The following is a 14,281-nucleotide window of genomic DNA, read 5'->3' as shown; positions in this document are numbered from 1 at the left end:
TCAGAGAGTCCAAGATGGTAAGATAAATCTATTGTTGCCCATGGTGGGCATACCCACTTCTTTTGTTTATTTTTTAATTTATGTTATCTTTAGCTCTTTTTTAGGGCTGCACCCTAAAAGGAGTGGGACAATAGAAATAGTATATATAAAGCAATCCAGTTTATTGCTCAATAGCTAACCAGGTTATATCAAACTCAAAACAAGAAAGTGTACAAAATGTCAACATATAAGGAACTCAGACTAAGCATAATAACAAAAAAATAAGAGAAAATTTGACAGACCATCGACAACTGGTTTGTATACTAAAATTATCAAATTAATTAAAATAGCTCCTATGTGATCATCTGTCAAAAGACTTCCTCTTCCCTACAGCTAGCTTAACAAATGTAACCGTGTGATACATCACAATATAATAAAGGGGAGTTATTTCTAATACCAGTAATAAGGGAGTCAAGATACTGAATGTTCAAATCGGAGTACAAGGGGCACTCCAAACAGCACAATATAAAGCAGAAATGTACATGGTACTTGAAAAGCTGCTCTGGGCACGCAAGCTATTTGTGTTCTCAATTAAAGGTAGCATTTAAAAGGAAGGTCTTTGAGGCCCATTTAAACACAAGTACTGAAGGAGGCTAGGCATAAGTCCAATGGAAGGGAGTTCCACTGTGTTGGGGCCACCACTGAAAAGGCCCTGTCTCTCACACCCACCAACCTAACCAATCTTAATGGGTCTGTTTTGTCCTATTACTGTCTCTGCAAACCCTGTTTGGCCAGAGATGACAGTGGGACAGGAAAAAAAAACCCCAATGAATGTTCATGCGTCATCTTTCTGAAGAAATTCATTTGTCTCCAGCCACAGTCATACAGTTTCAGCCTGATGGTGATGATGGACAATGCAAAATTAAGCAAGTACACTTATTCTGACCAGTTAAAAGGCCAACTAACATATAAATGATAAGTCCCTTAATATTAGGAATGTTAAGAAGATTGCTTAACCCAGGCTTGCTGTTCTGAAAAGATATGATGATGTCTTTCATTTAAATGACAAAAAGAAACCTGTTTATCATTTTATTTGTACTCCCACACGTTTTAGGAGATAACCGCATTTCCTATTTTATATCATCAGAACTTCTTTTGAGTTTTTATTTGGGATACAACTATAAAGGCTAAAAATTCCAATTACTTGCTGATGTGTCTGATGTATATAGTCCTGGTTTTCTGCTTGATGTGCTCACTAGTGTGAAATTGACTAGGAGTAGCATGAAATTGAGAGCTGGGGATGTGAGGATTGGAGGATGCAAAGGTTGGGGGGACATCTCTTTGAGAAGCACTAGCTTCTAATTTAATCTCCTCTGCCTTTGGAAACTGGATGACTAAGATGGCAAGGCTTGGGATCTTTTTCGTTTTAAGCTACTATGTAAAGCAAAACTGTGTGGAAGTAGTAACTTAAAACCATTTGATAGTGCTGTTAGTGGATTATAAAGTGAGGTGATAAATTTCAGTTTCATATTCTAGAAACATCTAGTACAATCAAGCCACCACTTGTTGGAAGACACTAAGGTGTGTGTGTTTTTTTGCACAGGATCACCACAAATTAATGGTTTAGTTCTTTAGAGCCTGGCTACGCTCACACGTAATGCTAACTCATGGGTTATTTAATTGTGATGTGCAAACATAGCTGTGCTAACAAACCATGGTTTGTTAACCACAAACAACCCAAAAAGAGAACCCATGCTTTGTTATTGGATTGTAAACTCTGGACTGTTTAAACCATTGGTTGTCATTACATGTGAATCCAGAACTGTGGGTTGTTCTACCAGGCTACAGAGGTGGCGGGCAACTGTGGTAAAAAAAACAAAACCAGTCGCTCTTCATGCCAGTATTACAGCATTGCAAAGGCATTTGGGATACAGGGAGAGAGCAGGTGAAGATAGAGGGAAACAAATAACCCAGGGATTCAGAGAACAAACCATAGTTTATTTGATCATCTGCCAGACAAACCATGGGTAGGACAACAAACCATGCATGGGTTAAATAAACCACGGGTTAGCATTATGTGTGAACCAGGTCCATGTCTAAAGCATTCAGATTCTGACAGTTGTGAGACTGAGAGCTTGTTCCTGACATCAAAGGAAAGCAGAAGGGGCTTGGCTTGCAGTCATACTGAGAGAGAAAGAGAGGTTATGGCCTGGTGGGCTGTTATGATTATCACTAATCTCACTCATCTAATCTCCCCTGCTCCCCAACTGCTAGAGGAGATTAGCTGAATGAGATAACTGGAGTGTCTCTTTCCTTTTTAGTATGACTTCAAGTGAGGCCTCTTCAGCTTTCCTCGACTGTCAAGTGTTGGGAGGAAGCCTTCCGAATTCTCAAAAGTCAGAGCTTGACTGCTTTCTATATGGTGAGTGTAATGTGTAGCTAGGCTGTTTGTCCAAAACTAGAAATGTATGATGCACTGGCCAAAAGAAGAAGAGACCATATTGCATCCTTTCCCTGCCCACCTGACATACCTGCTGACTCTATCTCCTTCCCAGTGAACCACAGAGCTCACCTACAAGGGGCAAAAGACCCATTCAGTAAATGTCATTGATCTGTTTCCGATCAGGTTCAATTACATTAAAACATTAATTTATTATTTGTTTATTTGATATGTACCCTGCCTTTCTACCAAAAAATGGCACTTAAGGTAGCTTACATAACCATTACAGAATAAAAACTAAAAAACAGCACCCAGCCCAACAGACCCACACAGGCCAAAGCCTTCTTGAATAAAGCAGTCTTCGCTTGCTGGCAGAAGGACAAGAGAGGGAATGAACCTAGCTTCCCTTGGGAGGGAGTTCCACAGAGTGGGAGCAACCACCAGAAAGGCTCTGTCTCAAGTCGTCACCAAACGTGCCTCTGAAGGCAGCCACCTCGAAAACAGGGCTTCTCCAGAAGACCTTAAGAAGTAAGCAGGCTTGTATGAGAGAAGGCGGTCTTTCAGGTAGCCTGGGCTCAAGCCATATAGGATTTTATAGGTCATAATCAGCACTTTGAATTCAGCCCAGAAACAGACTGGTAGCCAGTGAAGCTGCTGTAACAAGGGAGTCACATGTTCCCTGTAACTGGCCCCAGTCAACAGTCTGGCTGCAGCATTCTGTACCAGCTGAAGTTTCTGAACAGTTCTTGAAGGCAGCCCCACCTACAGCATGTTACAGTAGTCCAAATGGGATGTAACTAAGGCATGCATGACTCTGGCCAGATCAGATGTCTCTAGGTACGGGCACAGTTGTTACACTAGCCTCAGCTAGGCAAACATTAACATAAGTTTTAATGTTTTTTTTCAAAAGTGGAAGAACCCCCCCCCCCTTTCAAGTACTGTCTTTGAAATAAGAAAACATACATTACAAATAAGAACCTTAAAGACATAACCAAAAGTTTTGTATATAATTATCATTATTCATAAAAGTGGAAAAACAATATGTTGGGTCAAAAGAATATTGTATTTAGTTTACAGTAAAAAGCGAGATGTAACAAAAAGGTAGGCAACAAATATACAACCCCCCCAATCTATACTTCTTGTTCATGTTGTTGTTGTTATTATTGCCACCCTTGTAAATGGAGCTTTACAGAGTAATATAAGAAAAAGAAATGTGTCTGCCCTGATGATCTTACAAGATAATACATTTGAGCCTCACAAGGAAACACCATATGAACTTGTTCTAAAAAGAGAGATCCATAGCTGAATATGCAGAAGGAATGAGCACAACTCTCATTACTGAAAAGGACCCCTTCAAATTAGGGACAGACAGATTGGTAGGAATCTACAACCTATAGGGCCCAATAGCATTTTTCTGTCACAAACCAGTTTTACTCTGTAGCGATATGCAAAACACTGTATTCCAGTTGTGAAGAAAGAGTAGGGCAAGATCGGGGTCTTTCTATCTGTCCCTTTTCTTTAGGCCAAAACAAACATTCTTTGATTCTTTCCCATTTTGTCTGTGTTATTTAAGCAGAATTACGTATAACAGTAAAAGAGATGCGTCACATCTCCTTGTATGTGGTACAAGTAAAGCATATTTAAAACAGTTGCATACATGATGCTTTCCGTAGACTGATGAGAATAAGAAAAACATACAAGTGCCAGCATAGGTTATCACTATATCCTCAGCCCTCTTTCCAAAGGCCCAGCCTAGACATCAACACTGTTGACAAATGGAGAGTTCCCAGGGAGATATTTCCCGTTTGTTTGTGAATGGTTATCATTTTATTAAAGCAGCTGCTACCCCTGCAGGTGTTACACATACCCTTTCCTGTGTGAAATCCCTGAACTAGAAAGCTGCTAAAATAATCATCAAGGTTCCTGCTGTTTTTGGAAAGACCTATTGAAAAAGCTCTTACAAAGCCTTTGTGTATTTATCTCTTGATTCCTCCCAGCATATAGTATGTAAACGGGATGAAACAGGAACATACTAAGGATTCTTTTGCTTGTATGCAGGAGGTGCTGTTCTGTTCCTCTAGGGCGGGCATCAGCAACTCCAGGGTTCTCTTCCAAATCTGGCGCACTGAAGGGTCTACCGTGCCTCCCCCCACCCTCCCGGTTTATCAATCCAGAGGGAAAAGAGGATATAAAGGAGTATCAATTGTGGTATATGGGATTTGGCAATAGGCCATTGTAGGGAGGGTGAAGCATTGAGGCCTTGTTCAACCACCCCGCCTTCTCAAACGGCCCCTTTGACAAAATTAGTTTCTGGCTAGGGATGCAATTCATATGTGCCCTCATTAATTTAAAATGGTACATTTGCAGCTGCGGTCAGGACTGGCTCAATACAGTTTGCTGCCTGAGGTGAAGAACAGGATGCAGCCCCCTCCCATTCCGTGTACCAAAACTGACTGGATTAGCAGATGAGTCTGTCTTCAACACTGAAATATGGGTCAGCATCCTCCATTGCACCTGAAGGTAGCAGGTTAACTTAGGGGAAGCAGAGCAGGCCGCACAGCACACAGGTCTCTCCTTCAACCTCTTGCTGCCGTCTCCCATTATCTGCCACCTGAGGCGAATGCTTCATGTTGACTGCAGTATATTTTTATAGCAGAAAGAAAACCTACATCAGTCTTCAGATAGAAACAGGACAGATGTTATACCTCCAGTGTCTCCCAATTTTTAAGCAAATAATAACTCACTTCTACCCATTCAGACACCTTTTGAGAGTGGCATTTTGAAGGCCCAGTATGTACGACTTGCTCTAGCCAAACAAATCTGACTGATGGAAATGCCACAGCACTAAAATGAGTGCCTGTGATTTTAGATAACTGCGCTCTTCCCTTCGACTACTCCTGCTGCTGTGGCTCAAAGCATGAATTCCACCAACCTCTCCATGGTCGGCAATGTTGCTGAAGCCCCACAGCACATAGCTCTGGAGCAGGGCCCTCAAGCAGACAGAGTACATTCCTAGGCACCCCTTTCCTTTTAAATTGGAGTTTCCTATTTCATCTTTCATTTATTGAAAGAAATTGTGACCCACAAGAGCAGAAGAAATTAGAACACATCGTTGAACAGAGTGGGAAGACTTCAGGCTTGCCACTCTGGCCTTTTCTTTTACTAAACTTGTAAAGTTCATCAACTGGAGCTGGGTGCAAAATAATGGCTTGAGTCAGATTGGATGCCAAGTGATGGCTCTAGGGGCATTGCCTGCTACCTACTACACCCCAGTAGCCAGATGCTGGGTCACTCACATGAACCTACCCAAATGTTCAGATCTGTATCAGAGGCTCTGCTCTCTGGCCCACCAGTGGTGAAGATTAAATTGTGTTAATCTGCTAGGACATTGCCTTTCTCGTGGTAGCTTCACAATTGTGGAATTCCCTTTTCAATGGGTCCCACCACTTCCCTTTTCATCAGCCTTTGGTCATGGCTTGAAAACTTTTTAATCCCACAAGGGCTTTTTGAATTGATTTTAATTGGCTCTCATTTTTTATTACATGTATTGTTTTAAAGTTACTGTTTTATTCAGTCTTAGTAAGCTGCCTTGGGAAATCTTGTTCTAAAGGCAAGATATAAATAATTACAATAAATAATAGATAAAATAACCTGTGTGTACAAGTAAAAATCTGCATCTGAGTTACTACAGATTGGGGGTTTTAACACCAAACTCTTAACACTGCTCTAAAACAATTGAAAAGGGGTTTTATGTATGTACATATGGTTTGTATTTAATGGTGCAATCCTATGTATGCTTAGACAGAAAAAGGTCCTACAGCTCCCAACACTCCCCAGCCAAATGGCTGGGGAACACTGAAGGTTGTAGCACTTTTTTCTGTCTAAACATGCATGGGATTGCACCCTAAAGTATTTATGACTCCAGTCCTATACACATTCACTTGGAAGTAAGTCCCATTGAACTCAATGGGGCTTTCTTCTGAGCAGACTTGTATAGGTTTTATTGTAACACTAAGGGAGCAATCCGATGGCCCCTAGACAGCATCTATGGCCTCCACCGCTCCTCCCGCCCTGCCTAGGATGATTGTAAGCCTCCGAGTTCGGGGACTTATGATCATCAAGGGTGCACCCCATGGGAATGCACTGTAACAGTATTTTCTCTTTTTTTCTTTTTTGCTGTTGTTGGCATTTGTAGTATTTATTATAATTATTGTTTGTGGATATTAATGGTATTGAGAATAAAGCTCTAAAACTGGCCAGCAGAGCTATGCAAAGACCTGGTCAAAACCAGCCAAGTAATACTAATATTGTACAGGTAAGGAACACTGCGGCTATGCGATTAACATGAGGCTAACCATTTTATTTATTTATTTATTAAATTTCTTAATTGGCCACTTTGGGCGATGTACAATAATACAACAGTTTAAAACAATACAATTCTGCATTAAAACATCGTATTTCTAAAAATACCCTAACCCACCCCAAATGCCTGCCTGAACAACCACATTTTTAATGCGTGGTGGAAGCTCATTAAAGAGGGGGCATGGCGGAGTTCCATAGGGAGGGAGTTCCACACAGTGGGGGCCACCACAGAGAAGGCCCTCTCCCTCATCCCCACCAGCCTAGCTGTCCTGGCTGGTGGGATAGAGAGGCCATCCAAGGCTGATCTTGTTGAGCGGCCTGTCTGGTGCTGCTGGAGACACTGCTTGAGACAGGCTGGGTCGGAACCATATAGGGTTTTAAAGGTCAAAACCAACACCTTGAATTTGGCCCGGAAAACAACTGGTAACCCGTGCAACTCCTTCAGCACTGGAGTGATGTGATCACGCCGGCGGCTGCCTTTAATCAGGCGAGCCATGGCAGATATATTTTTTAAAAATACTATTGTTAAACCATTCAGAGTCAGAAATCATTTGCTGACCTACTTTAAGTCACTCAGAGATCTAACAGCTCACCCCCACGCTAGAACATACCCAGCATTTCCCTGTGGCAGTACAGGGGCGGGGGCTGGATTGGCAATGGTAGGCAAGCTACATTTCAAAATGCTTGGCTGCCATTACTGACCTTCTTACTGAGGAAACCCAATAATCTTCTGTGGAACCTTCAGAGCTGCCCAGAACATAGTTTGAAAACTGCTTAGAGTGGATTGTGCCCAGGACTGCATGCATTCTGCCTATTTGTAGTCACATGACGCCCTTGAGGAATTCTCATGTAGTGCAAAATTCAGCATCTCAATAATCTGTTATAAACAACAGCAGAACCCCACAAGCGTATAGTTGACAGTGGAGATAAACTTGAATACATGTGTTACAGTGCTGTGTGAAATCTCAGAAGCTAGAGTTTCAGTAGCCAGTGAGTGGGGACTTCAGTAGTCTGCATCACGCCTAGCAGGCCTAGAAGAAGCCGAAGAAGCCAAAATATGCACATTTGTTTGGTGTGCATAATTTATTCAGATTGAAGAATCTTGCATAATTTATTCATTTTGTGATTTTTTATAGCACAATTTGGGCTTCCTTGGCCTAGAATTTGGATTCATTATTTTTAAAAATGCAGAGTGTACATGCCCTAGATGTGCTCATTGTTGTTTAAATATTTCCTGAAGATTTTACTTATAAGACTTGGGGTGCAATCCTATGCATGTTTTGACAGAAAAAAAGGCCTGCAACTCCTGGCTGGGAAATGCTGGGAGTCATAGGACTTTTTCTGTCTAAACATGTATAGGATTGCAACTTTAGAGAAAAATCATAATGCTTTGCGATTAGTTTTTGATAGCCTGTTTCTTAACCTCTCTCAGGGCAGTTTTTCCCACATTATACTGACTTCTGCCTGATCTGCAGTGCACTGTGGACATTTAACTCTTCTCTTTGTAGAAAATAAAATATAATGTTCCTTAAAATTAGAGCACCCGTTGCCCCTGAGCGGTGATGAGGTTGCTTTTTTGTTATTAAGGTTTTAGATTTTAATTAGCTGCTTTCTTAATCGAACTCTGTGTTTTAAGTGCATAGGGTGTTGTTTTCTCTTGCTTTCATCAAGTGAGAAAATTATAGGCAGGATCGTTTTAAGGGCACATTTTAATGTCAAACTAATTAAAGCAGAAAGTGGAGACCCTGGGTGGCTTCACTTCAAGATAGAATAAGGAAAGGGATATGCTGACTTGCCAAGAGCCTTTCTGAAGATTCAAAGGTTTGCTGATTTAATGCATTCTTTTTGCTGGTCTCCATCTTATTATTAACATGCTAAATACTTCCACAGTACTAAGACGTAAGTTATACATTGGCCCTGTGAATGCAAGCCCCTAATATGTACTCAGTTTACAGATAATAAAACTGAGACCGAGATGGTGACTTGTGTAAGGCCACCCACTGCATGCAAGGATTTGATCCCAGCTTCCCCAGAGCTGAGTCTGACACTCTGACCATCAGATCTTACTTGTTACCTTATATACAGTGGATATTTTCTCATGCATTTGACTCATTCCCCTACCTGATGGTTTTCATGCACACAGTCAATGTGGAGAGTGAAGCAGATGAGGTGTGAGTACACCTGTAGCCAGAAAAGTGGCCGTGCGGCTGGTGTTTTACAATTATCACATCACTGCCCAGAGCTCCTGCCTAACCCTTTCAACATTCCAAGCAACAGTAGAGGATTCAGATACCGTAACACCCACCCACCCACCACTCCACTTCGGTCACTTCATCCATTTGTTCTACTTGCTGTGCAGTAAAGCTGGAGCCCTGTGTCCTTACAGCTACTGCAGAACCAGGGCAAGTATTGGGACCAGGAGAAGGCCCATAGCTCAGTGGTAGAACACACGCTCAGCATGCAGAATGTCCCTGGTTCATTCCCCAGCATCTCCAGGGAGCACTGGAAAACTCTTGCCCAAAACCCTGGAGAGCCATTGCTGCTAGTCAGCATCAACAACACTGGGATAGATGGACCAGGGGTCTGGCTCAGATTAAGGCAGTTTCCTATTTTCCTGTGTAACAGGAGAGGCGGCATGGTAGCTCCATACTTGCCTGCTGCCTCAGAATCTGTAAGAGATATGCAGCATCTTCACATTGTTGTCTTCACAACCTTAGCGGGGGTGGGGGGGGACCTAATGATATGCTTTTGTGGGGCGGGGCCTCCAAGAGGTCAGTGTGAACCCTACCTATTGGTAGTTTGAGTATGTTTACAAAATAAATTCGCAATTAAAAAAAAAAGGTAATCCATTGCACATACCTAGTTGGTCTTATGAATCAAAACCAAAGGATTAGGGGAAAGGATCAGGCTTCTTGCAACAGGTAGCTACCAGCATATGATCATTATTCTTTTCTGGTTGGCTGTTCTGAATAACAGCACATTGTTCTGAATCTTTTTTCAGGTGACAATACCAGTGCACAGCCAGGTTTTGCCTCCTATGGAGGCTGTAGATGATCCTGGTCCTCTAGAACCTTTGCACAACCCAATGGGTAGTATGGAAGCAAAAGAGGAAAATGATGAGGATGAGGACGACGAGGATGATGAAGAGGAGGAGGAGGAGGAGGAAGAGGAGGAAGAGGGGGAAGATACAGACATGGAAGAATGGGACCCAGATCCACCTCGTCCCTTTGACCCAAATGACCTGTGTAAGCATATCAGGAAGTTGTCCATTTTTGTCTTGGCCTCTTCTCTTTCCTGTTGGTTTACCATTGCAATTTTTGAATGAATTCCAAACCACTTGATTAGAATTGCAGTCTTCTGGGACCAGATATGGAATTTGCTTTGGTCCGTCAGTGCTTTGAACAAGAGAATAAAAATCTAAGATGTAGCTAGGGGAGTGTTGAAATTGCTACCACAGAGCTAGAGGGACAAATTCAGCCAGCTGCTCACAGTGGCGCAAGCCAGTGCTCCACTGCACAGGATCCAGCGCAAGGCTACTAGTGCTGGCCCAAGGGGATGCTTCCTCCTCAGCACTAATGAGCAGATGCGCCTAGAACCCGTTATGCTACCCATTTGTGTTGTGCAAGAACAGAGGGGAGTGGAAGGCAGAGGAAAGCTGAGAATGGGCTTGGGCATATTTCTCTGAGCTACTCCCCATTCCTTCCCAATCAGGAGCTCTTTAGGGCAAAGATGGTTCCATTAAAAGTAAACTGCCAAGTTCCTCAGAAATGGACATGGGAAGGTGGAGAGTAGAGAGTCATCCTCCATCTTCCTTCCCTGCCCCACTGATCCAAGTGTTTTTGGAGTTAGATTGATTTCAATAAGTGACATTCTTCATAGCCCATGAGGCTGTGATGTTCTTCAGCAAGGGGCAACCCACTCAAATAATGGATGTCCTTTAAAACAGAGGTGGGAAGAAAGTAGATCTGATGTTCTGGGCCAGCTCCCAACATTCCTGAGCATTGGCCATGCTGGCAGGAGCTTCAGGGAGTTGAAGTCCCAAACACCTGGAGATCTACCTTCTGCCCACCCCTGTCCTAGAAAGTCCATCCCTGCTTTAGAAGAAAGAACATGTAGCTACTCTATGTGTGTGGGACATCGATTGCAAATATTTGGTTTAGGCTTGCTAGTGTTCGTGACTCTTGCTTTTCTTGTATTACTGAACGCGGGGTTATGTCATGTGTTTCTGTCCTTTCCGTCTATGTCTTTCAGGGTGCGAAGAGTGCAACAATGCACATCCCTCGGTTTGCCCAAAACATGGACCCTTGCACCCAATCCCAAACCGACCAGTGCTGACAAGAGCAAGAGCCAGCCTTCCTTTAGTGCTTTACATAGACCGATTCCTGGGAGGCGTGTTCTCCAAACGACGCATTCCCAAGCGCACACAGTTCGGCCCTGTGGAAGGACCCCTGGTCAGGCAGTCAGAGCTTAAAGACTGCTACATCCATCTAAAGGTAAGAGTGCATCATCTGTATTCTATGAAGCCTATATGTTGTGAGAAATACATTTTGTTCTGTACAGTAATTTCTCTGAAAGGAATTCTACATATGCCCAAGAAATGGAAATATAACCACACATTTATATGCAACCAGTGCAAACACATAAAAGGCAAGGTGCACATATACCATGCAGTGTCAGAAGCATTCTTTATGCAGGAGAGGACATAATGACCAGAAATAACAAAAAGTCTTGTGCCATCTTAAATCAGGGCTGGGCAACTTGTGGGCCTCCAGATGTTTTGGCTTACATCTCCAATCATCTCTCATCACTGGCTATGCTGGCTGTGGCTAATTGGAGTTGTAGGCCAAAACATCTGGAGGGCCACAAGTTGCTTACCCCATCTCAGTGGCTGACAGATTTATTGTGGCATAAACTTTAATAGGCAAGAACCTACTTCATCAGATGCATAAGGCCGACAGTGAAAATGGGTATAGATCTCTGTCTGTCTGTCTGTCATCTGTCCGTCCGTCCATCTGTCCGTCCATCCATCTGTCTATCACTCTTGGGCGTCACTAACTGACTGACAGAATTGTAGAGGTGGAAGGGATCTCGGAGGTCATCTAGTCCAACCCCCTGCTAATGCAGGAAATCTATTACTACAGAACCCCAGATGGGTTCAGCCTTTGCTTAAACACCTCTAATGACGGGGAGTCCACCACCTTCCAGGGCAGTCTGTTCTATCGTCAAACAGCTCATGGTGTAAGGAAGTTCTTCCTAACATTTAGTTGAAATCCCTTTCTTGTAATTTGAACCTGTTGCTTCAAGTCCTATTCTCTAGAGCAGCAGAAAACAACTTTGCTTGAAATATTTGAAGATGGCCATCATATCCACTCCTTATTGTCTCTTCTCCAGGCAAAACATACCAGACTCTTTCAGCCTTTCCTCATGAGTTTAGTTTCCAGGTATTGAAAGTTTTTTGTTTAAACAGAGGCGAGAATTTCAGCACAAAGCAAGCTAAGCAGTGCAGTGTTTGGTGCTAAAGTTCCACAGTCTCTTTAGTGCTGAATTTGGAGGAGGGGCCTCCCAGAAAGAGCAGGAAACATACAGCTCTTCATGCAGAATGGAAGCTTCATTTAATAGCAAATATTAGTGATAGCACCGAACTTCAAATTAAGTGGTTTCACAGCACTTCAGCACCAATTTCAGGTCAGGTCCAGAACCCCCCAGCTTGACTCAGGTTCGTTTTTGCCTCCTCATCACAAGCCCTTGCTTCTGACCCTTTCCGTTACCTAAACACTGGGTAGTGGTGGAGGGAACTGGCCACAGAGCTTCTACCAGGGCTGCCAGAATTTCCCAAGAAAGAAAGAAAGAAAGAAAGAAAGGAAGGAAGGAAGGAAGGAAGGAAGGGCGGGCGGGCGGGAGACTGTTTGCAAGAAAACATACAGTAAACAAACACATATTTGAAATTTTTCAGAAGGGTAGTCATGTTAGTCTGTTGCAGCAAAAACAGCACCTTAAAGACTAACACATTTATTTTGGCATAAGCTTTCTGGACTATAGTCCACCTCATCAGATGAAGCTTCTGTCATAATAAATGTGTTAGTCTTTAAGGTGCCACAAGACCCTGCTGTTTTTCTATACTGAAAGTATAGATAGCATACACGACTCGATCAATTGAAGTAAATGCCTTGAGATAAAGTGATTTATGGCAAGCACACAGATGTAAAAAAGGTCCAGGCACATCCAGTCCTTGCAGGACATCACATGTGAGACCATAACTGTTTATAGATTATGATGCAAGCCAAAAAGAAATGGTGTCATATCTGTCAGTGTTCAGCAGCTTCATGCTCTGTCTTCTCCATATTTATTCCTAATTATCAGAATTCATGATGTTTCTTTAATAGTGGACACATCACACTAGTCTGCTTTGTGTATATATATATTTAATTTTCCCTTAGGTGTCCCTTGACAAAGGTGACAGGAAAGACCGGGACCTTCAGGAGGATCTATGGTTTGAGCTGTCCAGCGAGGCTCTGTGCAACTGGATGATGTTTGTACGCCCTGCCCAGAATCACCTGGAGCAGAACCTAGTAGCCTACCAATATGGCCATCATATTTACTACACTACAATTAAAAATGTTGAGCCCAAACAGGAACTGAAGGTATGGGGCAATCTTCATTATATACTTTCTTTTTGCAAAGCAACAAGAGGTTGAATTATTTTGTGGCTTCTCAGCCTCGTAGAAAGTCTCTTTATAAGTACACTACGCTTTGGTAAAAAGGGTGATAGCGCTATTAAGAGCTTTGAGTGGCTAGCTGCAGGGGCTTCTCAGTACAGGCAATAAAACCACTGCAGCATTACCACTGGCATGGCTCCATTTCCTGTGCCACACCCTGTTCTGCTCTGTCCTTTAGAAACATGTCCTACTTCTTTATGGGCTATACATGGCAATGGAATAAAAGTACCCATCTCTGATTTTAGTGCACCTTTTAGCTGGCCTGCCCCTCTGCTGTTTGGGATACTGTGATAGTTTATTGTGTGCATCCACTGAAGGAACTTGTCCTCTAGAAAACTGAGTTGTTGTTGTTGTTGTTTTTAAACTAAGGCTGCAAGTTTTAATCAGTAGATTGATCATCTAAGCTTCATTGGTTAATCAGAAGGAGCCAGTTTTATTCAGTGTGGCAGGTAGTTAAAGGCACACATTTATTTTTGAAGGCTCTGATGTGTTTCTCATAGCTAGGGTTATATGAGAAATTTGTTTCAGTTTGTTTTGGATCAGGATTTACCCAGTTTGCACCTTCTGGACTGAACACAGACTCGGATAAAATCTGCAGTCAAAGTCCGTACATTTCTGAGCTTGCAATGTGATTTGCAGACCAAAAAAATTGCATTCAACAGCATGTGTGCTTTTGAAAAATGCACACAAATATGCTTTAATCAGTGGGAGATGAATATGTACATTTCAAAGATGTGCACAGTTGATGTGTACATTTGGGAAAATATGCATGAAAATATGGGCA

At 42.5% G+C, this 14,281-nt stretch overlaps 1 protein-coding gene across 5 annotated transcripts in view; it reads left to right on the top strand.

Annotated features, from left to right (window-relative positions):
- The window catches only part of PRDM10 (PR/SET domain 10), a 92,305-nt gene that overhangs the window by 34,111 nt on the left and 43,913 nt on the right, over nt 1-14,281 (top strand). For all 5 annotated transcript variants that reach the window (XM_084803684.1, XM_084803683.1, XM_084803680.1 and 2 more), the window contains 3 exons: nt 9,783-10,026; nt 11,033-11,274; nt 13,219-13,422. In XM_084803684.1, coding sequence (XP_084659810.1) covers nt 9,819-10,026; nt 11,033-11,274; nt 13,219-13,422 — 654 coding nt within the window. In that variant the 5' untranslated portion in view covers nt 9,783-9,818. The remainder of the gene's footprint in view (nt 1-9,782; nt 10,027-11,032; nt 11,275-13,218; nt 13,423-14,281) is intronic.

Source organism: Heloderma suspectum, chromosome 6 (assembly GCF_057233095.1).
Source record: "Heloderma suspectum isolate Gila_16-S chromosome 6, 16-S_ref, whole genome shotgun sequence".
Taxonomy (NCBI): Eukaryota; Metazoa; Chordata; class Lepidosauria; order Squamata; family Helodermatidae; genus Heloderma; species Heloderma suspectum.
This window is presented reverse-complemented; position numbering and strand designations above follow the sequence as displayed.